Source organism: Megalobrama amblycephala, linkage group LG2 (genome assembly GCF_018812025.1).
Source record: "Megalobrama amblycephala isolate DHTTF-2021 linkage group LG2, ASM1881202v1, whole genome shotgun sequence".
NCBI classification, from domain to species: Eukaryota; Metazoa; Chordata; class Actinopteri; order Cypriniformes; family Xenocyprididae; genus Megalobrama; species Megalobrama amblycephala.
Window position 1 is genome coordinate 5,193,896 of NC_063045.1, and position 24,329 is coordinate 5,218,224.

The 24,329-nt window shown below is 36.2% G+C and overlaps 3 protein-coding genes across 3 annotated transcripts; 2 read left to right on the top strand and 1 right to left on the bottom strand.

The window, feature by feature from the left end:
* Positions 1-446: 446 nt before the first annotated feature.
* On the top strand, positions 447-1,920 carry LOC125263265 (complement C1q tumor necrosis factor-related protein 4-like). Its single transcript, XM_048182261.1, has 4 exons — positions 447-498; positions 964-1,103; positions 1,389-1,514; positions 1,630-1,920. Exons 2-4 carry the CDS (start codon positions 974-976, stop codon positions 1,764-1,766), a joined length of 393 nt encoding a protein of 130 aa, XP_048038218.1. The 5' UTR covers positions 447-498; positions 964-973; the 3' UTR covers positions 1,767-1,920.
* A 6,264-nt stretch (positions 1,921-8,184) lies between these two features.
* LOC125263264 (complement C1q-like protein 2) lies at positions 8,185-9,556 on the top strand. Its single transcript, XM_048182260.1, has 3 exons — positions 8,185-8,659; positions 8,913-9,038; positions 9,154-9,556. Exons 1-3 carry the CDS (start codon positions 8,377-8,379, stop codon positions 9,432-9,434), a joined length of 690 nt encoding a protein of 229 aa, XP_048038217.1. The 5' UTR covers positions 8,185-8,376; the 3' UTR covers positions 9,435-9,556.
* An 8,842-nt stretch (positions 9,557-18,398) lies between these two features.
* LOC125262599 (major histocompatibility complex class I-related gene protein-like) lies at positions 18,399-24,282 on the bottom strand. Its single transcript, XM_048181442.1, has 6 exons — positions 24,126-24,282; positions 23,449-23,715; positions 23,057-23,335; positions 22,568-22,858; positions 18,464-18,552; positions 18,399-18,416 (listed from the first exon to the last, which is right to left on the bottom strand). The coding sequence occupies exons 1-6, from the start codon at positions 24,169-24,171 to the stop codon at positions 18,399-18,401; spliced, it is 990 nt and encodes a 329-aa protein (XP_048037399.1). The 5' UTR covers positions 24,172-24,282.
* Positions 24,283-24,329: the final 47 nt, after the last annotated feature.

Genomic DNA, 24,329 nt, shown 5'->3' on the forward strand with positions numbered 1-24,329 from the left:
GCCCCTCCAGAACTCACCTGTCTCGGCCATCTCACCTGGTTCTGGTTTTGGACTCTGGATTCTCTCTCACACTCTCTGGATTCTCTCTTGCTGTTCTATCAGCCTGATCTTTACCATGAAGTTTGGAATTTCTCTGATACTGTCTGCCCCTTGTTTGATCTCTCTGTTCATCTGACCTCGACTTTCTCATCTCACAAATTGAATTTTATTTGCTGATGGACTAATCTGGATTTTGACCCAAGCCCTGTTTGACTTTCCTCCCTGCCTATTGTCCAGAGTTGGTTCGAAACATAACATTTACTCCATCTGATTGTATTGTATTGTGCAAACTCATGAATTAAACATTAATCCATCTGTTATAAAGAATCAAGTCAGTATCAAGTTGGCTTCTTGTAACAGTTGCACTAAGTAAAGTGAATACAAGAAACATCGGACGCTGGACACTAAAATCGCACTAGTTTAACAAAGACGTACCCTGCAAAGAAAATCCAACCACTGGTATGTTCTCTGTTTTTATGACACTCTCAAAACATTTTGGATAAATGAACTGCAATTATCTGAGCATGTTAGCAAACGTGACAACGTTGCTTAAATGTTTGGAATAATTAAGTTTTAATTAATGATTTTTGTAAGATGCTCACCAAGGCTGCCTTTTTTGGATTAAAAATAGTAACTAAAATATAATTAAAGTTTAAAATAACTGTTTTCTATTATTAAAATGTAATTTATTCCTTATGATGGCAAAGCTGAATTTTCAGCAGCCATTACTCCAGTCTTCAGTGTCACATCATTCAGGTACAGTAGGTTAATGCCTCTGACAAACTGACAATTTCATAGTGCACAGTTGAGGAGAGTTTAATTTGCACACTCATTCAGTCCACATCTATTCAGGTTATGTGATTGTGATATGTAGGTAAAGATGTCCTGCACCATTCTGTATCTGCTGCTGCTTCTCTTTTTTAGCTGTGCCAGAATGTCTGAGGTCCAGACAAATGTTCTCACAGGGATCCAGTCTGAGCTGGCAGAGCTGAAATCCACTGTGAGTTCCCTGAAGAACAGACTGCAGGTCACCGAGGAACAACTACAACAGCTCAGAAAAAATGGTGACATATTCCTGCCTGTTCTCATAATTTCTGTCAGCCTATACTTGTAAAACACTGAACAGTGTCCTGCAGTACTCTGTCCTCACGCTGTCCTGCAGTAGAGATCAGTGAAACATTTATAGTCTGTTGACAAAAGTACCAAGTGTATTCAGACACCATGCTTTAGTATAATATTAACCATCCAACAAAATGAATAATAAGCATTATTATCCTATATATTACTATACTATATGTGTGATTATTGTGTTTGATTATTTTTTGCAAAACATGATCTGATTCACACAGATTATAAAGTGGCATTTGGAGCCACACTTGGATCAAATGGTGACTTTGGACCCTTCAACACTCCAGTCACTCTGGTTTACAATAATGTCTATGTGAATGAAGGAGGAGCTTACAACCCATCCACTGGTGTGTGCTCTTATAATGAACCCGTATCAGTGTTTTATATCACACTGAAAACTACATTTTGTCAAAATGAACAGTGTAATTATTTAAAACATCACTGTTAATTGTACTGTTGCAGGGATCTTCACAGCACCTGTAAGAGGAGCCTATTTCTTCAGTTTCTCTGGACATAACCGCTCTTCTAAAGTTCTGAATTTAGGACTGTTTAAAAATGAACAACAGATGGATAATTGCTTTCAATCATCCTTTTGGTGACCGCTATGAATCAACAGCTAATTCAATCTCTTTGACTCTAGAGAGAGGAGATCGTGTTTATGTGCGTCTCCGGGAGACTTCATGGGTCTTTGATAATTACAGTCACCACAATTCATTTGTTGGTCATTTACTTTTTCCCTCTTTGACAATCTTACTAAGATTCATGAAGCTCCAAATCACAAAGTAACATTTCTTTTTCTTCTTTTTCAAGACTAAAATGTTATTCTGGTGTGTTTTCATATGAATAAGAAGAGCTTTTAAGGACAAGATTTGGTGAAAGCTAGTGTGGTAAAACAGCTGATGTAGATGGAGGGAACAAGCACTAGACTGCTGTATGAATATTATATTTAACCCTTATAACTTCAAAGCTAATAAAATTTCAAAAGTTAACTTTTAGCTTGTGACAGAGTAGAGAGATTGCTAAATTGTATATATGAAGAGCCAATTATATTAGAGAAATCATCATGCTATCTTTGCTCATGTACCTGTTCTATACAAACTGTTGTCATCTTTTTGTCTCATCTCATCTTTGATTTGTCTGAGATACTCCCGGCCATGATTAAAGCATATCTAAGGACATTGTCTGGAGTCTTGTCTGGTTACTGCACAGCATGTTACAGTTCCACAATGATAGTGTCCAGAGGAGGACTGGATGCCGTCTGAGGAGGCCAATATCAGGAACCACCTGAGAATAATATTTATGATTGGGTCACGTGTGGTCTGGACTAGATAGACATGCCATGTCAATCATGTCAGCCCCGTTAGAAATTTTACGTTCCCAGAACATTCTCATCCCCACTGGTGTTAAGGACGTTACCTAGTTACATTCACAGACGGTCATGATGTGGAATTTCTTTTAAGGTTCGGGGGACGTTATTTGGTGGACCTTCAGGAAACATTTCAGACATTCTCTGAACGGTTTAGGGAACCATACTTTATTTGGAAATGTTCTCAGAACATCCTGCTGCCCTTGTCAATTTAATTGAATTGAAAATAGTGATGTTACGATCTGTGCCGACGCTTCAGAGCATGTGTCGAGAAAACCCAGAAGATTTAAGTGAAGCACACTAAACACTTCAAACCTCCTGTAAGATTGACTTACACACAGACATCAAGAATCAGTGTATGAATCTCAACAATGGTGACATGCTTCATGCCGCAATGCATTCTGGGAGCCATGGATGAGTTTTGTATGAGGCACCCAGAATGCATTCAATCTAGTATGTATGCTTAGCGAGCTTCTGTTGAGTAAGAGTCTGACATGAGTTTGCATATTCATCTCATCTTGTGTTTTCTATCATGCATCATATATGGCAGACGTCATACTTGTTTATTCAGGTGTGTAGATTTATTGTTTTATTCACATGGTTTACTGTTTCTGCGAAAGTTCACGAGTCCAGTTTTGTCAGGAAATCAGGCCAATCTTACATACTTGAACATCATAATATAGGCTTTTAAACCCTTTGATGGTGTTGTTTTGTTCATGTGTGGCACATTTTTCACGTGGTTTAACTGTCAGCCAAATTTAAAAAAATAGATTTTCTTTCCTCATTATGAATTAAACATTAATCCACCTTGTATAAAGTACCAAATCAGTTTTCGCTGGCTTTCTATTTTTCTTGTAATAGTTGTACTACTCAGATATCTAATACACCAAGTGAATACAAGAAACATCTGATGCTTTAACACTGAAATTGCACCATTTACAAAGATGTACCCGCAAAGAAAATCCAACCACTGGTATGTGCTCTTCTGTGCTATTGCTTGTGTCAATTTTGGCTAAATGAACTGCAATTGTTTGAGCATGTTAACAAACATGAATGTTTGGAATAAATAAGTTTTTGTTTTGTGTTTTTTTTAAAAGATGCTCATCAAGGCTGCATTGATTGGTTCATAAATACCGTAAAAAAAAAAATAGTAACTGAAATATTATTACAATTTAAAATAACTGTTCTCTATTTGAATATATTTTCAAATGTAATTTATTCATGTGATGGTAAAGCTGAATTTTCAGCAGCCATTACTCCAGTCTTTAGTGTCACAGGTTAATACTTCTGACAAACTGACAAATGGATAGTGTACAGTCTCCTCTTCAGTTTGCACATTCATTCAGTCCACAGCTGTTCAGGTTACATGATTGTGACAGATAAAGATGTCCTGCACCATTCTGTATCCACTGCTGCTTCTCTTGTTCAGCTGTGCCTGTATGCCTGAGGTCCAGAAAGAAGAGAAGGAAGTACAGACTGATAGTACTGGCAATTTGAATGAAGAGGTAAGAGGTGCTGTTTGCACTTCTGGTGAGTTTCAGCAAATCTGCCTCACAAGTATCCACTCTGAGCTGGCAGAGCTGAAATCCACTGTGAGGACTCTGAAGAACAAACTGGAGTCAGCTGAACAGCTCAGGAGAAAAGGTAACCTGTCGGGTCTCACTTCAGTGATGTCCAATTTACAGATGAGAAATTAGTGAAAAAAATCCTATTGATGAAAAAAAAAGTTAGTTATATTGTACACTGGTTTGTGTGTGAATCTTTTGTGAATCTCTGCGCAGAAAACTATAAAGTGGCATTTTCTGCCTCACTTGGAGTCACAGGACACACCGGTCCATTCAACACTGAGGTCACACTGGTTTTCAAAAATGTGCTCGTGAATACTGATAATGTTTACAACCCAACCACTGGTATGTAGAATCTGTATTAATATTCATATATGACACTCTGAAAACTACATGCTGAGGATGTTGGACTTTACATGTTCATTATTATCTATGCTATTACAGGCATCTTCATAGCCCCTGTTAAAGGGAACTATTTTCTTCAGTTTCAGTGGGATACATCACACATCCAAGCCTATGTGTCTGTATCTCTGTAAAAATGGAAAGAAGATGGTCAGTAAAATCAATTATCCTTTTCGTGAATGCTATGAAGCAGCATCTGATTCAGGCATTTTGACTCTAGAGGAGGGAGATCATGTCTATGTGCGTCTTGGGGAAAACTCATGGATCCATGATAATAATGCATATCACTACTCTACATTTGCTGGCCATTTACTTTTTCCTCTTTGATAGCTTTGTTGATACACTTCTAAATTACAAGAAACATTTAAGTTTTGCCATTTCTGATTGATTTGTGATGGTGAATACATGTAACATTGAATATTTTGTTCATTAAAAGATTTTAAGAACATTGTAATATTGGCTTTAAATATTCAAACTCCATGTCTGTATAGCACAGAGCACCGAAGGGGACATGGTGGTGGAAAAAATTTAAGATGGGAGGAAAAATAATAAGTCAATGCTTTTGCATTGTCTCGCAAATGTTTGCGTTCCCCCACGAAACCTTCAGGGGGAAACCGTCCTCCTGAAGGTTAACAGCCAGCTTAAAAGGTTTTGGTATGTATCTTAATGATAATGATGAATTAATGATATTAAGAAGAGGATCAACTTCTGGAAGAATCTCTTTCAGTAGCTTAGTAGTACTATAGCAACAACGAATAGAACAACGTCTGATGTGATACTGTAGTAGACGGTTGCATGGTTATAATATTCTCTTGATAGTTTCAATCTTTCAAGTAAAGAAATTCATAAAGTCATCACTGCTGTGCTGTTTTCTCATTAATTTAGCCACTGTATCATATAAATATCTAGGGTTGTGTTTGTTTTCTTCTAAAAGAGTTGAAAAGTAAGCAAATCTAGCAGTTTTTAAGGCCTTTTGGTATGCAATAAAACTTTCCTTCCATGAAATTTGAAATACCTCTAGTTTTGTTTTCTTCCATCTGTGCTCCATTTTTCAAGCTGCTCTCTTGAGGGCCTGATGTGCTCCTTGTACCACAGTGTTGGACTAATTTCCTTAATCTTTTTTAAGCACAAAGGAGCAACTGTGTCTAAAGTGCTGGAAAAGAGAGAGTCAATAGTTTCTGTTGCAACATCGAGTTCTTCTGTAGAAACTGATTGGGAAGATTATTTATAATCAATCTTTAGTGATAGAAGTGATGGTTCTACCATATAAATCAATCAGTTTGTACAATTAAAACCATAAAGGCAATGCAAATATTTAGTCTATATAAATACATGTTTCACTTGTCATGATACTTACATAATGAATAAATTAGTCTGTGAATGAATTTATGAAATAATAAATAAATGGGACAAATTAACTTGTAGGCCTACTGTAACAATTTTTATGAATCTTCTTCAACACATGCAGCCTAATTCATAAGTTTTTGCCTTAGTTCTAAACCTGAGAGTTCATAGACAAGGCTCATGTACTGTAGGCATATGATGAAAATAAATAAAGATTATTGTGGAATGGTCAGTTGACGTGCTTGTGAACTGGGGATGATTACAAATTGAATATACACAAAAATCTACAAATGTAAATATTGATTTGTATTATGATTTATCCTTATAAAAAAAAGCAAATGACACTAGAAACCTGCACAACCTGGTTCAGGCTATTTATTTATATTTTAATAAGAATATGAAGCTGTAGTGTTGAGATTGAGTTGGATCTGAGTCTTTAAACATCAGTGCATCTGTTTTATACCAAGAGTTTCATCAGAAGCTGAAGCCTCATTACAATATGGCAAATTAAAGTTAACAAGTAGTGTCATTTTGTAGCTTAATTTTCGGGTTAACTATTAAACCCAATATGTCTTATATATCAGAGAATGTATCTCTTTTCTTTTATCAGATGCATACAGTATTGCATATATCTTGTGTCATATACACACTTGTTTAAATTAGCTCAAATTTACTGTTAGATGTAATATAATTACCTTAACAATCTATACATCATTAAAAAAGATCTAAGACTCAAGCTTCAATTTTTAATCTCTATTTTACTCTCAATATCGTATAGTGGCCGTTATTTGTTAATATGCATCAGGAGTTATGAATATGAAAAATGGAATTGTTACCTTTTCATTGAAATATGAGCATCATCCTCATCCGCTGAGAAAACACTCTTGTGAGATCGTCATGAAAAAAACTTGACAAATAACATCCCTCTGGGCTTTTAGCTTAAAAGTATGCACATTTTGAGAAATATTGATGGATTCTCATACGTTTATGTAAATTTTCTATACAGAGGAGTAATATTTATAACATTTTTACCCCAAAACACGCTGTTGTCCTTATTACGAGCACTGGATTACTCTGATCTACTGTATTTTCAAGCCATACCTGCAGCCGGAGGGCGCTCTGTGCACATTTAGTCCACAAATGTCTCAGTGAAGAACAGGCATACCATGTGACATTCCAGGAACTAACAGAGGCTTCTAGAGATCGCTATAGTCATGGATAAATATGCAGATAGACACTTTTGAAAATAAATAATACACGATTGTGATGATATGTGGTTTATCTGTGTTCCATAGGCCATGTCGGGTATTCATAATAATAGATTATATTTATAATGCTATGCTAATTGAGATAGCTATTCTCATTGTGCAGAATAGCTTAAAATTATATATTTTCTGTCTGATTTTTGATCCGAAGCCACATCACATCAAAGAAGGTTATTTAAAACTCCCGACTTATAAGTTTGGAACAAAAACATGGTTTTAATCTTACAAATTGTCGTGTTTTGTTGGTGTGCTAAGCTAACATGCTAATGAGCCCAGAGATGCACCTGTTCTGAGCTAATGCAAATTAATAATTTTGAATCATAAAGCTCACTGATTTTTTTTTTTCTTTTTTCAAGAAGAGCATTAGATACAGTTTCAAAGAAGGTGAAGTGAGAAGTTGGTGAAAGAAATGATGGATTAAATCTTCTTGAATAGAACATCATCAGTAATTATAATAAAGACAAAAGAAAAGAATAATTAGAGCCATAAGCAGGCCGGAGATGTGTGAAGGTGTTCAGGGGAGACTGAAACTGAATGGGGCAGTTAGCACCACATAACAAACGAGACAATACACTTGAATAGATGCTTGATGGTGGCAATAAACATCAGTTAACATTTTAGAGTCTTCTCAAAATAAAATCACATGACATGGTCTTGAAAAAACATAATAAAACTCTTATCATCTTCAGATTTAAATATAATATGGTCAGACATGTGGCTTCAGCTGCAGTGCATTTCTAGATTGCCACAAGGCCAACTTCACTTTTATTTCCATAAAGATATTTAACTTTTTAAAAAAAATTGAAGCTATTTTAACTATTTTCTTCATTGTGACAATAATTAATTATGACTTTACAAAAAAACTGCAAAGTGTCCGCTTTCAAATGATACCTTACTTATGCTTTTAGTGCAAAGGGTTCATGAACTGTATCTGTTTTAGTTTGGGTATGTCATTTCTTGGGATTTTCCAAAAGCGGGGGTGCTGGCTAACAGGTTAAACAAATATATTTCCTCATAAAATGTGTGTCATTAGTTAAACATCAGCCTACCAGGAATATATCAGGATTTTCTGGAATTTCTGGAACAAATACCTGTAAGTGTCTTGTGCAGGGCTGTAGGGAACTTTCAACAGAAGCCCAGTAATATTCTTTTTTTTTCACTCACAGTTGCAGTGCAGTTCTTGTGTACTCTGGTAATTAACACATCAAGTAGCCAGCTCATCATAGGAAAGTGTTCAAGTGGTGTGACTGCAAACTTTAAGGTAAAGATGTCCTGCACCATTCTGTATCCGCTGTTGCTTCTCCTGTTCAGCTGTGCCTGTCTGTCTGAGGTCCAGCAGGAAGAGAAGGCAGTGCAGACTGAGCGTTTGAATGTGGAACAAAAAGGTGCTGTTTTGACTCCTGCTGAATGTCAGCAACACTTTTTCACAGCGATCGTCTCTGAGGTGGCAGAGCTGAAATCTACTGTGAATTTGCTGAAGAACAAACTGGAAGACAATGAGAAACAACTGAAGAACACTGAGGAACAACTGGAGCAGCTCAGGAGAAACGGTAACCCCCTTGTTTGTTCTCATTTCACTCGTCAAACTTGCAGATGGAAAACGAAAACAAAATGAATTACTATGGATGGATTAAATAAAATCTGATAAATATATGGTGATAGCCAAGTATCAGAATACATCTTATAGTTGTTTATTGTTAACTAATCATCTGTTGGAATAAACATCTTGAGATGTGTAATTGATATATTACACATAGGTTTTCATGATTGTTTTTGACAAATTGTGAATTCTGATTAATGTAGATTATAAAGTGGCATTTGCCGCCACACTTGGAAACATTGGTGACCTCGGACCTTTCAACACTGATATCACTCTGGTTTACAAAAAGGTCTTTGTGAATGAAGGAGGAGCTTACAACCCAACCACTGGTGTGTGTTCTGCATCACTGTTTGATATCACACTCTGAAATCTACATGTGAAATAAACAGTGTAATTGTATGAGCATAAAAGCATCAGTGTTAATTGTTGCATTTGTCATTACAGGTATCTTCACAGCACCAGTTAAAGGCGTCTATTTCTTCTCTGTCTCTGCACGTTACCGCTCAAACAGACTAATGGATCTAAGTCTCTCTAAAAATGGACAACCGATGGTATATGTTATTAATCATCCTCTAGGTGACCGCTATGAATCAACAGCTAATTCATTCTCTTTGACTCTAGAGAAAGGAGATCATGTCTATGTGCGTCTCCGACACAATACATGGGTCTTTAATAATGAAGCTGACTTAACTTCATTTGCTGGCCATTTACTTTTTTTTCTTTGAGGTCTTATTAAATTCATGAAGTTCAACATACTTCTCAACAAGTCTTAACTGCAGGTGATGATTTTTTAAGACAAGTGCTGATTCACTAAAGAGTAAAATAAATGTTTGTTTGTTCATTCATATTTCATGTAATTTTATCTCTGTGACAGTTTTATTAAAATTGAATTGTTTGTAAATGTTATAAAGTAATTTAATTTGTGGTTGTAGCTTTAAATGATTCTTACAGATTCTTACTTTCTTTACATTTTTACTGAAAAATATCAGTTAGGCACAGTGTTATTTTGGTGTATAATAACCTATTTGTATTTGTAATTATGTACACACCATTGACCATGTTAAATATCCCTAATGTATTGATACTTTTTACACACAGAATTCAACTTTGGAAAATTATATATATATATATACAGGTCCTTCTCAAAAAATTAGCATATTGTGATCAAGTTCATTATTTTCCATAATGTAATGATAAAAATTAAACTTTCATATATTTTAGATTCATTGCACACCAACTGAAATATTTCAGGTCTTTTATTGTTTTAATACTGATGATTTTGGCATACAGCTCATGAAAACCCAAAATTCCTATCTCCAAAAATTAGCATATCATGAAAAGGTTCTCTAAACGAGCTATTAACCTAATCATCTGAATCAACTAATTAACTCTAAACACCTGCAAAAGATTCCTGAGGCTTTTAAAAACTCCCAGCCTGGTTCATTACTCAAAACCGCAATCATGGGTAAGACTGCCGACCTATGAACAAAGAACATACACACACTTCAACATAGTTGGCCAATAGACCTATTAAGTTAGAATCAGAGATGTGAGATCTGGCAGAATCTTTACCTAAACTCTCCATCCGGTGATCCAGAACACCCATGCTGAGACTATGCGGTTGCTCACCCTCTAGGACTCAGGGGTGTCTGAGTTTGCCTTTGTCATCTCTCAGTTGTGACCGGAAGAAAGTAGCAGTGATTATAAACCTGCTTACTTTGCTATTAAACTGAGAATATACCATGTACTTCTAAGAGTAATTATAAATGACTACAAACTAACCCACAGCTTAAACTGAATCTTGGATTTTTTTTTATTCTAAATAGAAATTCAGAATTACACACACATTTTAACAATTTATTTAAATCCACTTAAGAGAAATAATCCACAGGGACATAAATATTATAGGTGCAGTCAAATACATGTATAAAATCATGGACCAATAGCATACAGCAGATCATCAAAATATTAAGCATAACTCTCAGTTTTTATGGGTATAAGTAACAAGGCGGCTGCCTATAATAGCAGACAGAGCACAGTACCTTGCTAACTGCTTAGCCCTTTTTTTTGAGCATCCCAAGCTGTTGAAGCCCCTTTACTACCAGCCTGTGTGTATGTCCTAAGCTGCCAAATAATGAAAACAAGTAATCGGGCCCGATAACCTATCTCTAAAATAATGTTTAGGAGTGGTTGGTATTTAACTACCTTAGTCATAAAGGCTTCCTCCATACTGGAGTCAAAAGTGCAACCTCCAAAACGAACACTTCTCTAGACTCCTCATTAATCACAACAACATCAGGTGTATTAGCCAACAGATGTGAAAAGGTTTCAAAGTTACTATTGCAATACTGAAACATGTATGGTTTTACACAGGAATGTTTATACATTATTACTGAAGACGAGAAATGATTTGATATATCTTTCACTATAAGGTCCACAATTCTGTCATGGCGTGCTATGTACATTCCCTTGTAGCATGGCAGCCAATGTGGTACCTGAGTTGTGAAAACCAGATGGAAAGGTTAAATCTAGTAGGAAGAACTTGTAATCTAGCTTTTACTGTGAAAATGACAATGTCCTAACTAAGTGCTGTATTCTTAAGAAGTGAATGAGAAACAGAGTGATCAGCAGATGGAAGACATGCAAGTTTTCCCTGAAGTTTCAGTCGCGCCAAGTGTTGTTTTTGGTGATGTTGATGTAAGTTCATAAGAGTTCGCCGGGCACCTGTAGATGTTAACGGGTGGTTATGACCACCGTATGTGGCTGTTGCTCTGACGTAGGTGAGGGGGTCAGTAATAATGTCCTCTGAGACTCTCACAGTCCTTAGAGTCAGACTTCTCCCACTGCCAGCGATACTCCAGTTCGAACACAGAGATCATTCAAGTCCGGCCAGTCTGACCTGACACCAAAACCAGCAGAGTGGGTGTCAAGTTTCCCACTGGGTTTTATTTTGAAGCCAAAGAAGTGAGGCTCTGCCTCCCTGGGCAACGGCACCTTGCATCTCCTTAGGTCCAGGAACAGGGAGGATCTAGCCAGCTCCCTAACATCTTTATCATCATTATTCAGCATGTTCAGAAGATGGGAAATCAGCATGCTGGTATAAATCCATATCATGTTTGGCACCCCCAACCCTCCTTCCCATTGGGGATGAAAAATAATATCACGAGTGTTACGTGTATCAGTCCAAACCACTTTCGACCAAGCTGACTGTTTTGTTATTCATTTCACTCAGCACATTCTGTTGAATATGAACATTGGAGAACAGATGATGTATTTTAGACAGCGCCACCTGTCTAATAGCCTCTAACTACATAGTCAGTGGCAGTGGACGCACGTCCTGATATTGCTGAGTTAGATGTGTTCCTGGGTCAACACATTTTGTTGATCCTGGAACAACATTCCAGTCTGAAAATTTAGTCTTAACCCTATTCCTATCCCTAAACCTAACCCTACCCATAAGTTATCCCAAAAATCAGAGGGAAATGATAGATGAATAACACTGATGTAGAAGCATCAATTCATGATTTTAAGCCTAAACTTGACATAATCTGTAAACTTGTTCCTCAAATCTGATTGGTTGATTTGAATGTTGTTCCAGGATCAACAAAAATGTTGACCCAGGAACATGTTGAACTCAGCAAAAGCAGGTTCTGTGGCAGTGGACATTTGTCAATCAAGTGCAACCTGGATGTATACTCTGACACGATGATGTTTACTTGCTTTTTCCATTCTCCTGCAATATTAATTTTGTGTCCAAGATAAGTGTATGTCTCATGAAGAGAATATACACGTATAGGATTTGTTGCTACTGTAAACACAGGACATTTGTCAGTTTTTGAACGGTACCACCTATTCCCTCCGCTCCTCCTCTCATACAGAACAGCACATTTTGTGTCTTTAATCTCCAGACCTGACCATTTCAGAAAACAATCTGTTCTGGCCAGCATGTTTTTAACTACACTTTCTTCTGTAGATGTGACCTGGACATCATCTGCATAGCCCTGCACTGGAATAGGAGATATCACATCAGGGGGGCACATTGACACATCCACTTTAAACATTGGTTGATGGTAATTATAAAATTAATTGCACTCCAAGGGCAGCCAGTTTTAATGCCTATCTGAAGTGGTGTTGGGTAAGTGAGCTGTTCTCCGCAGATTACTTCAATAAAGGAGCCTCTATATACATCTTTCACTATGTCAGTGAACAACTGAGGTAGCGAGTAGTGCTTATTTGTATGCAAGCTTGATTGTTGCAATCAAACACATAGTCCATAATAGTTGCCAAAGCATCTTATCTGCACCTATTGCATTACAACGGGTGTGGTTGTTTAGTTTTACCAAACAACATTGTGGCGTTCACTTGCATGCGAACTATGAACTGCCGCCATCAACACACACACCCCTTGCAGAATCTGTGAAAATGTGAATAATTTTAATAAAATTGAGAGATCATACAACATGCATGTTATTTTTTTATTTAGTACTGTCCTGAGTAAGATATTTTACATAAAAGATGTTTACATTTAGTTCACAAGACAAAACAATAGCTGAATTTATTCAAATGGCCCCATGATGATCCATGACTGTTTTTTGTTGTTTTGTGATGTTCATGAGTCTCTTGTTTGAGCAGTTAAACTGAGCTCTGTTCTTCAGAAAAATCCTCCAGCTCCTGCAGATTCATCAGTTTTCAAGCATTTTTTGCATATTTGAACCTTTTCCAGCAGCGACTGAATGATGTTGAGATTCATCTTTTCACACTGAGGACAACTGAGGGACTCAAACTCAACTATTAAAAAAGGTTCAAACATTCACTGATGCTCCAGAAGGAAACACGACGCATTAAGAGTCGGGGGGTGAAAACTTTTTAACAAGATGAAGATGTCACAATTTTTCTTATTTTATTTAAATATCATTGTTTTTCATTTAGTACTGCCCTCTGGAAGAAACAGAAGATACTTGCATGTTTCCCGGCAGAAAAATTAAGTACAATTTACCTTGATATTTGAAGTCAAATGTTTACACCCCCCCAACTCTCAATGCATCGTGTTTCCTTCTGGAGCATCAGTGAATGTTTGAACCTTTTTTAATAGTTGTGTTTGAGTCCCTCAGTTGTCCTCAGTGTGAAATATCTGCACTAATAAAATATCTTACTCAGGACAGTACTAAATAAAAAATAACATGCATTTTGTATGATCTCTCTTATTTTATTAAATTTACTCACATTTTCACAGATTCTGCAAGTGGTTCACATACTTTTTCTTGCATATATATATATATATATACACCGATCAAGCATAACATTATGACCACCTTCCTAATATTGTGTTGGTCCCCCTTTTGCTGCCAAAACAGCCCTGACCCATCGAGGCATGGACTCCTCTAGACCCCTGAAGGTGTGCTGTGGTATCTGCACCAAGATGTTAGCAGCAGATCCTTTAAGTCCTGTAAGTTGCGAGGTGGAGCCTCCATGGATCGGACTTGTTTGTTCAGCACATCCCACAGATGCTCCATTGGATTGAGATCTGGGGAATTTGGAGAATAAGTCAACACATCAAACTCATTGTTGTGCTCCTCAAACCATTCCTGAACCATTTTTGCTTTGTGTCAGGAGCATTATCCTGCTGAAAGAGGCCACAGACACCAGGGAATACCATTTCCGTTAAAGGGTGTACATGGTCTGCAACAATTAACACACACACATACACAAAAAAAAAACACATTATATAAAGATTAAAATTGTATTTGCATTTCAGTGAGTGAAATAAGTAGTTCTAACTTTGGAATATAATGGTTACTTTTCTGAAATGAGGCAATCTCAATGCCGTATGCAGCCAACAAATGTGATCTCCGCAGGGCACAGCCGTAAAGAGAAACTCCAACCAGACCTGCAGGTGTGATTATTTTCTTCACGTGACTAAACTAGCCTATATTTCATATTTTCTTTCCTCATTCAATTACATGAGTCATGAGTTAAACATCAATGCACCTGTTTTCAAGAGTTGCACCAGACGCTGAAACCTCTTGTCCAAAACTGCAATTAGACGAAGTTAACAATATGGCTTTAAATAATAAACCTCTGATAGTGTTTATATTCTACTGTAAATCAATCTGACCTTTGGTCTTTTGTTATTTTTCCACACGTGTGTCATGTTTTACACAATAGCTTGATAAAAAGATACTTTTAAAATCTGTTTTAATTGAAGATTAATATTACATATATTGCATATATCTTACAGTATATATCTTGTGTGTCATATATGAACTGATCAGCAGGGCATATAAATTGTTTTTCTCATAGATGGATCACGTTTTACACGTGATTATCTGCAAAACAAATGTTTATTTTCTTTCTTTCCTCATAAAATGTGTCATGAGTTAAACATTAATCCAGAAGGGATATTTCTGCATATAAAACAACTGTAAGTGTCTGGTGCAGGAACATTCAACAGAAGCACAATAATATTAATTTCCTTACTGACAGCTGCAGTTCTTCACTTATAGATTATCTTCAGGTAAAGATGTCCTGCACCATTCTGTATCCGCTGCTGCTTCTTCTGTTCAGCTGTGCCTGTATGTCTGAGGTCCAGCAGGAAGAGAAGGAAGTGCAGACTGAGGGGACTGAGCGTTTGAATGAAGAGGAAAGTGCTGTTTTGACTTCTGCTGAGTTTCAGCACTTTCTCCCAGGGATCTACGCTGAGCTGGCAGAGCTGAGATCCACTATGAGGTCTCTGAAGTACAGACTGGAGGTCACTGAGGAACAGCTCAGGAAAAAAGGTAACCCTCCCGTCTGTCATTTCACTTGTGACAAACTTACAGATTAAAAATCAGTGCAAAACAATTCCTATGGATGGATAAAAAATTAAGTTATATGAGTATCTTTCCTACGTAGAAGGCAACATTCTCAGGACCTTGTGCAACGTTCCCTAAAAAGTTCTCAAAAGGTAACAAAAATTCAGAACCTTCGGAACGTTCCTAAAACATCCTCTTTTGGTAATGAAAGTGCTGCAGTTCAAGTTTCCATATATGAGTTTAGGGGAACGTTCCCTTTTGGTTATTTTATGGTCAAAAAAGAATGTTACAAAGAGGACATTTGGGACATTAACTGAATTGGGACCACATGGTCCTCTGTTGGTCATTTAATAACGTTCCTGATATGAGTTTAGGGGGACGTTCTATTTTGGTTATTTTATGGTCGCGCAAGAACATTACAAAGAGGACATTTGGGAAGGTAACAGAACGTCCTATAGTAATAGTCCCCTAAACCAGTGTTTCCCAACCCTGTTCCTGGAGGCACACCAACAGTACACATTTTGAATGTCTCCCTTATCTGAACCATATATTTCTGGTCTGGGAGTTTCTACTAACGAACTGATGAGTTGAATCACGTGTGTTTGATTAGGAAGATTTGGAAAATGTGTACTGTTAGTGTTCCTCCAGGAACAGGGTTGGGAAACACTGCCCTAAACATTCCCAGAGTGTCCTGAACGTTCACTGAAGGTCCACCAAATAACGTTCCCCAAACCTTAAAAGAACTCCACATCGTGACCGTCTCTGAATGTTCTGGGAACGTTACTAGATGACAGGTTACCCCGCTAGAAATTTTACATTCCCAGAACAGTCTCAGAACATCCACTGGTGTTAAGGACGTTGCCTAGTAACGTTCCCAGAACGTTCAGAGACGGTCACGATGTGGAGTTCTTTTAAGGTTTGGGGAACGTTATTTGGTGGACCTTCAGGACGTTCTGGGAATGTTTAGGGGACTATTTCTATTGGACGTTCTGTTAACTTCCCAAATGTCCTCTTTGTAACGTTTTTGCACGACCATAAAATAACCAAAATAGAACGTCCCCCTAAACTCATATCGGGAACATTATTAAATGACCAACAGAGGACCATGTGGCAACGTTCAGTTAATGTCCCAAATATCCACTTTGTAACATTCTTATGTGACCATAAAATTATCCAAATTGGAACGTACGTCCCCTAAAGTCATATAAGGAACCTTGAACTGCAGCACTTTACCAAAAGAGGACGTTTTATGTCCCAAATGTTCTGTAAAATGTCAGAATTTTTATCACTTTTAGAGAACTTTTAGGCAAAGTTGTGCAAAGTCACGAGAACGTCGCCTTCTGCGTGGGTGTTTTATAGAAAATAATAAAGTTTGAAGTCACCATTATGGGGGTGAGCGTTTGCTTTAGATGGACTCTTGATTAGATTTTCTCTGGCTGTTTTAACTGTGTTTCCAAAACACAATTGTTATCGCAAATAACGCAATAGAAATTGTGTCTTTTAGTCTCACACAGACATCATGAATCAGCATATGAACCTCAACAATGGTGGCACTAAACCAAAATCTTTTTTGTGACTTTTGTAGCTTGTTTTGTGATGCTCAGAACTGATCTGTTTATCTGAACATTTTGTCCCCATTGTCAAGGTTCATACGCAGAATCTTGATGCCTGTGTGAATCTACATGATGTTGTATGAATTTCTGCATAATGATAAAAACTTTTAAAATATCAAAGCAGGACAGAATTTTATGCATTTCCATAGGACTACAACATGAAAGAAACACAATATTCAGAGACCAATGAATAAGACCACTATATGATGATATAATTATCAACAATGAGCAACAAAACCCATTTGATCAGATTTTTTTTCTCACATTTTTTTTTTTTTAATTTTGTAAAAAATGCGTTAGAAACACACAATTACAGCAATTGGATAAAAAATAAAGTCAAAACGTCAAGGGTCAGGAGCCCAACTAAAGCAAGCACTTACCTCCGTAACGATGACATTTATAAATTTTGATAAAACATCAACACCTCATTAAGAAGATGTGTATGAAAGAAACAAAGTCAGAGTGGTTTTAATAAGTGAAATGCAAGATCTGAAGATCTGCAGTGTTTAATGTTGTTTCTGTTATCTGAGTTTTGTGAGGTTACCATTGTGCAGGAGAGTAGAGCCTGTGCTTCAGTCAGTGATGATCCAGAAACACTGATGATCTGTTGCATGCAGGGGCGGAGCCAGGGGGTGGCCAGGGGTGGCCGTGGCCACCCTTGGCCTAAGCTTGGCCACCCCTTTGGCCACCCCGCTCAAAGCTGCTGTTTCTGTGTACTTTTTTGTTGACAAGAATTGCGTTTATTTAAACACAGAACCGTCTCTCTAAGACCAAAAAACGGGAGACTTACACAGTTTGTATGACCAATGAAACAAAATGTGACCATTTCCAAACCACATTTTCTTTGTGATTCCACACTGGAATTGTAAAAAACAGCAAATTCTGCAAACCTCTTTATCTAAAATGTGCTTAAAGACAAACATTTGGCTTTTACTATTTTTTTTAAATACAGGTTTTAAAACTTAAATTCAGTTGCATCAAATCAGTATGTGTATAAAAAAAAAAAATAATCCTTTTTATTTTTAATAATATGTCTAATTCCTTGACATTCGAAGACATTCTGGAGGTAGTTTACACTAGTTTGTTATCACATGTACATTTAACTGAAGTGATGGCTATTGAAGATGAGTCTTTGCATCATGTACAATAATTAAAAAATAATAGTGATTTTCAACAGTATCCATGTTTAATTCACCTTACTGGAATTTCTATCAAACTCATTAAAATGTCTGTGTAAATCCAACATTTGAATGCTTGTGTGATTTCTGAGGACATTCCCATCATCCTACAGCTGATGAAACCACTTAAATGAAAAATAAGAGCAGAAAAAAGATGTAAACATATACTTACTTTGTAAATAATATAGACTGCAGCACCAATAACCAGGATTGGGAATACTGCCATCACACACACCACTATTGTGAAGTAATGTATAGGTCCTTAAAAAAAATAAAAAATATAGTAATATACAGAAACAGCAATATAAGGCTGAACTAAATTAATTCATAGCTGAACTAATGAAATAATAATCAATACTAATAATAACAAGATATTAATTAGTTAGCTCCAGGATTATTATCATTAACAAAAAACTAAAACTGATTCTCATGTTGTATTCCTGTCTTGTCAAACTCTTTTTCTAGTCACTTTCATTGTATGAAAGACGATCTCTCTAGAAATTAAGCTGTATGTCGTCTTTTATGCTCTGCAGAAGAGAGATGAACAGGTTTGGAACGTAAGGGTGAGAAAATTATGACAGAGTAACACTTTACAATAAGTTTCATTTGTTAACATTAGTTCATGTATTAACTAACATGAACACTGAGCAATAAATTTGTTACTGTATTTATTCATCTTTGTTAGGGCTGCACAATTAATCGAAATTCTAATCGTGATTACAATTATGGATGCCACAATTATGTAATCGTTCTAAGGCGCAATTACAACAAAAAAAGTCCACTTACATTATTCTGCGTGCTTAAAGTGTTTTTTTTTTTTATACAGGTTCTGCAGTTAAGGATTTTTCCCCCTTGTTTTAATTTTAGTATAACATTATAATACCATGCATATTTTGTATTTTTTTTTAAGAATAAACCAAACCAATGCATAGTTGACATTTGAGGCTTAATGCTATAGAAAAGCATTAAAAGTTTTTTTCAGGAAGAATGTTTTCAGGTTGTTTATTTTCATATAAAAATATGGCATGCAGTTGCTTCAAACAATTGTATAAAGCTATTCAAAACATCATTCAATGTAAATTGTGATAATCGTAATTTAATAATCGCAAGTACAATCTTTCGGGAATAATCGACAATTATGTTTTTGTCATAATCGTGCAGCCCTAATCTTTGTTAATGTTAGTTCATAAACAGATCTGCAAACTCACAAGAGGTGAAAAAGGTGGTGAACTAAATAGTTGTAGGGGTGTCTGGAGGCATCCTCCCCTATGAGAAATTATTTGTGATTTTAATATGTAAAAGAAGCATTTTGGTGCACTCTGACAAGAACATAAATGGAAAAAACAACATTTGCTTCAAGTAAAAAAAAATTGACATCACTGACAAAAGGGCTGGGCATTGACACAAATTTCACAATTGGATTAGATTTCGATTCAGAAAGTTGTGATTTGATTTTGATTTAATTACCTTCGATTCAATATTGATTAATTTAGGGCCAATAAGGTAAAGTACATGGCAAAGTTTCTCAAAGAAAAAAATATCTTTCAACTAATGCTGTAGACCATACAGGGAACCACAGCTGGTACATTATAATATTAAAGGTTAAAACTAATCGATTTGTAAGCTACTTACATATAAATTACACAAATAAGTTTTTATAATAACGTTATATTACATTTTTAATGACATAATTCTACTAATAGTAGAATGCCTATAGTGCATATATTTAGCAAAATGCTTCTCTCCAAGTTCATTTTTGTAGCTGACTAACAAGTTTTTGGACACTGAATGGCTTTTCTGTGGTAAATGACATTTTTTACAATCTGTTGATGTCTTTCCGCGGTTGAAACATTCATTGAGCGATTACATAAGACATGATACGGATTTCGTTAAGTTGTACTATATCTTTCAACATACCTTCAGAGGTTTGTAAGGCTTGATTTTCCTGCTAAACGAAAACTGAGATCAAGCATCCTGCAATAAAGCAATAAAGCGTATCTGGAGAGAAACACACACAAACTCTCCTTCCCCCTGCCTCAAGTCACTGAAAGTTATTCAACACATATAATGTAACTTGTATATATATTGTTTTTCCCTTTCATGTTTGGTATCATTTAATTTGTCTCAGTGCGATTGGTAAACTGGTCTCAATTTCACAGCAGTCACTAGAATTATGAAGAAGATTGAAAACTAAGGAAAATTCTGTCCTCTTTTTGGGTGGTGTCTCTTCTCCTCTCCCCCAAAACAGGTGTTGGTGTAATAAACATTTATGATCCTTTTGTTCTGGTTCTGGTATAAAAGGTAAAGAGCAAAGCAGTCATGTGGGATCTTCTGCAGGCCCCCGCAGAGATGGGTGAATGTCTGAGGACATTCACCCATCCCTGTGTATATATGCATTTCTTTGAGTAATCGATGTTATGCATTTAACATTTCTGAATTGGATTCTAATTGTAATGTAATTGGCATGATATATTTTTTACTTGACAAATAAAAGGTTATATTTGGTTGATTCTGTATTATTCTTAATCCATTATTTCTAGTAGATCAAAGCGAAGGTATTACCTCAAATCTGTGTTCAGGATTGATCATACGAAAGGTTTAATAGATGGAGCATAGGGCACGTCAATTAAGTCCATTTCGATTTCTGACAATCACTGCCTTAAATAAGTTGCAGTTTTCGTAAATATATAAAAACTATGCTTTTTGTTACGAGTAAGCAGAGCGCGACCGACTTAAAGGTAGATATTTACCCTGCATCCAATGTTTAAGGTCAGAACTGATGAGTTTGTGTCCGGGAAGAGCAAGTTGGCCAAAGTGACTCTTCTGAAGCGATACCGGGACTGCAGTGAACGAAATAATTGAAGATATAAGGTAATCAGAATAATCGAATATCTAAATTAATACATAACAAATGATTAATTTCTAATTGGAAACACAACCTAAGAGTAATAATCATTTGAAATTGGAGTCAGATTAAACGAGTGAAATTAAGTGAACATTCAGAGACGCTGAAAAGGCATACACACGTTAACCTTCGCCCGGGGGTGTCGGATTCTGTTTTTGGGCCGATGCGGGGTTCCTTACAGGTTCATTCATGTTGTAACTAGTAAAGTGGAAGAGATGATCGGTTCATGGGCTTTTGCAACTGATGGTGCTGTCATGCGCTACAGAATGCTAGGAAAGATCACGACAACTTGAGAGACATGACGTCTATGGTCTCGCTCAAGCGGCAGCTATGGAGATAGAATCGTTCCAATATTCCAGATAAATAGATTATGATCCACAAATAAATTTCAGGAATTTCACAAAAATGAACTAAATTCACAAATAAATAAAGTGATATTTGCTAATAAAAAACATATTTCACAAATATGTTTTTATGTCACAAGCACAATTCTTCCTGCCATTCATTTATGAATCACCACCTGTACATTTGTGGATTCCGAAACAGTTTTAGCATCAAGACTGCAGACAAATCCACAAATAGGTCGACTCCACCCACCGACTACTCAAGCCAATCAGATAATGACCACATTGTGCTGACCAATCGCTTCTCGCTACAACCAACCACGTTTTGCTTTACAATCGGGGCGGGAACAGATTTGCACCCCTGAAAGGAGCTCTGTACTATTTATTCTATGGGTACTTCATTCAAATTGAGCTGAAGTGCTGTTTGAGTGATTAAAAAAGCAGATTTTCAAAAAAGATTTCTAATCTTAATGTTAATTTCAACATTTACTAACACATTATTAAAATCAAGAGTTGTATTTAACGTTAGTTAATGCACTGTGAACTGACATGAACAAACTATGAACAGCAGTATTTTATTAACTAACATTAAAAAAGATTAACAAATACAGTAACAAATAAATTGCTCATGGTTATTTTAGTTATTAACTAATGTTAACAAACGACACAAGTGTTACCGATGACAGAATGTTCATTTTTGGCTGAACTAACCCTTTAAGATCACACTGAGCAAATTACTCAAATAGTTTTTTGAAATCAAAATAACATATTAAAGGGATAGTTCACCCCAAACTGAACATTCTATCATCGTTTACTCACCCTCACGTCATTCCAAACCTGTAAGACTTTATTTCATTTGTGAAACATAAATGAAGATAGTTTTATAATCAAATCTAAGAGATTTCTGTCCCTCCATTATAATCAAATGACCCATTAGCCAAATGTGGAAAGGATAGGATGAACTTTGTAGCAAGTATAAAAAAACCATAACCCTTAAAAACACTGTACTGCACTATTAACAACTTACTGTTGTTGCTCTTGATCTCATCCTCAGTCAGAATCCTCTTTATGGTTTTTCCCTGGTGCTCCACAACACAAGTGTACTGGTTATTATTCCACTCGTCTGGAGTAACATCAAGGGTAGATGTCTTCTGGAAGGTCTCGTCCTCATTTGGAAGTGTCTCTCCAAAATACACATCCTCATAGTGATCCAGTCCATTTTTTAACCAGGTAATAGTGACTCCTGATGGGTAGAAACCTGTGACATGACACATCACTGGAGAGGAGGGATCCTTCTGTAACAGAAACACCTGAGGAGCTGAAAAAGATTGAGATAAACGTGAGGAACATATTTAATACTTCAGATTAGATCATTAACATTTATCCATATGATTATCTTATTAAATTGTGCTAAGTTTTTTATGATTTAATGAGGCAATGCATAAGAAAAGAAACATATTAATAACTCTTATTATAATAATTATAATAAATGATCTATTTCTCAAAGACAAGGTACCTCTTCTCTCTAAATCTGCTTTCCCTAATGTTAAGAACTCTTTCAGCCAGTAAACACACTCATAATTGTAGTATTGTATCAGATATTCAAGCTGTGCTCTCTCATTATTCCACTTCGGTACTGTGAGTAATCCCTGTGGTACAGGTGTGATGTATCTGAGCTCCTTCAGGTCCAGTAAGATGAAATCCTCTCCATCATAACCGTACTGATCAAACCCTTGTGAGTCTTCAGTCTCATCGTCCCACTCACATCCATACATCCTCTGATATGAATGAACACCTGGAAGAAGAAAATGAGGTGAGAGAAAAAAATACAACATCTGCTCTTTTTGTGTAATGCACAAGGTAATACTTTTGACAATTAAAATTGTAGTATAAAGAATTTTAACTCACCATGTGACTGATTGAATCGCTCCATTAGAACACGAATGTTGAGTTTGTAGATCTGCTGCACACGTTCTCTGATCTTAGTGTCTTCTGTCCAAAGTTCTTCAGATGCATAATCCTTCATCCAGTTCTTTCTGGGAATCAGCTTCTTTATGTTACTGTCATAATAATCGATCTGTTGATCATCCAGTGTAGTTACAGCAAAAAACTCTGGGATTCCTGCAATCGTCTGGCCTCTTATTCCAGTGTATGTGGTGATGAAGGTGTGAATCCCTGAAAAAAAGACATCAATCTCTGAAACACGGTTAAGCATCTCATAGTGTCAAATCAAATAACTTTAAAATACCATTATTTAAATGAATATTAATTGATTTTGAGACACTATCCCCCTAATCTTAAGCTGTTTATTATTGATATTCATGTTCTTTTGGGAAAAGGCCATTTTTGGCCCTTTTTTGTTTGTTTGTTTGTTTGATTGTTTGTTTTTGTACAAGTTCTACTTGTTTCTCTCATTCAAACACATTTTTGACTGTGAATCCAGTTCTGATCTTTACATGAGAAACTAAACTGTCTATTAAAACATCTCGTGATTTTCTGTCAGTTCAACACTGAACACGGAAGTAGCTGAAGGTCTTGCTGACAGAGAATTCGTCGTTTAAATGACTTAACGAAATAAATCTCACCTGAGTAAACCAAAGGTATGCAGGTGAAGAAAATGATCAACTTCATTCTGGACGAAAATCCATTTGTTTGACACACAATTCTTTATGTGAAATCACCAAAGAGCGCTGTAAAAACTCGTATCTGAATGGACAGGAAGAAACGGAAGAGCAACGACAAACTGTGAGTAAAAGGATCCACCCTAAACTTCCGTATTGAGGTTGTTT

Bases quoted from the DNA above. Each gene is read 5' to 3' on its own strand.
- LOC125263265 (XM_048182261.1), top strand. From the start codon at position 974: ATGTCTGAGGTCCAGACAAATGTTCTCACAGGGATCCAGTCTGAGCTG. The intron at 1,104-1,388 runs GTGACATATTCC...TGATTCACACAG, and splicing joins ACAACAGCTCAGAAAAAATG to ATTATAAAGTGGCATTTGGA. The intron at 1,515-1,629 runs GTGTGTGCTCTT...GTACTGTTGCAG, and splicing joins AGCTTACAACCCATCCACTG to GGATCTTCACAGCACCTGTA.
- LOC125263264 (XM_048182260.1), top strand. From the start codon at position 8,377: ATGTCCTGCACCATTCTGTATCCGCTGTTGCTTCTCCTGTTCAGCTGT. The intron at 8,660-8,912 runs GTAACCCCCTTG...TGATTAATGTAG, and splicing joins GGAGCAGCTCAGGAGAAACG to ATTATAAAGTGGCATTTGCC. The intron at 9,039-9,153 runs GTGTGTGTTCTG...TTGTCATTACAG, and splicing joins AGCTTACAACCCAACCACTG to GTATCTTCACAGCACCAGTT.
- LOC125262599 (XM_048181442.1), bottom strand. From the start codon at position 24,171: ATGAAGTTGATCATTTTCTTCACCTGCATACCTTTGGTTTACTCAG. The intron at 23,336-23,448 runs GTGAGTTAAAAT...TTCTTCTTCCAG, and splicing joins GCGATTCAATCAGTCACATG to GTGTTCATTCATATCAGAGG. The intron at 22,859-23,056 runs GTACCTTGTCTT...AATCTTTTTCAG, and splicing joins AGCAGATTTAGAGAGAAGAG to CTCCTCAGGTGTTTCTGTTA.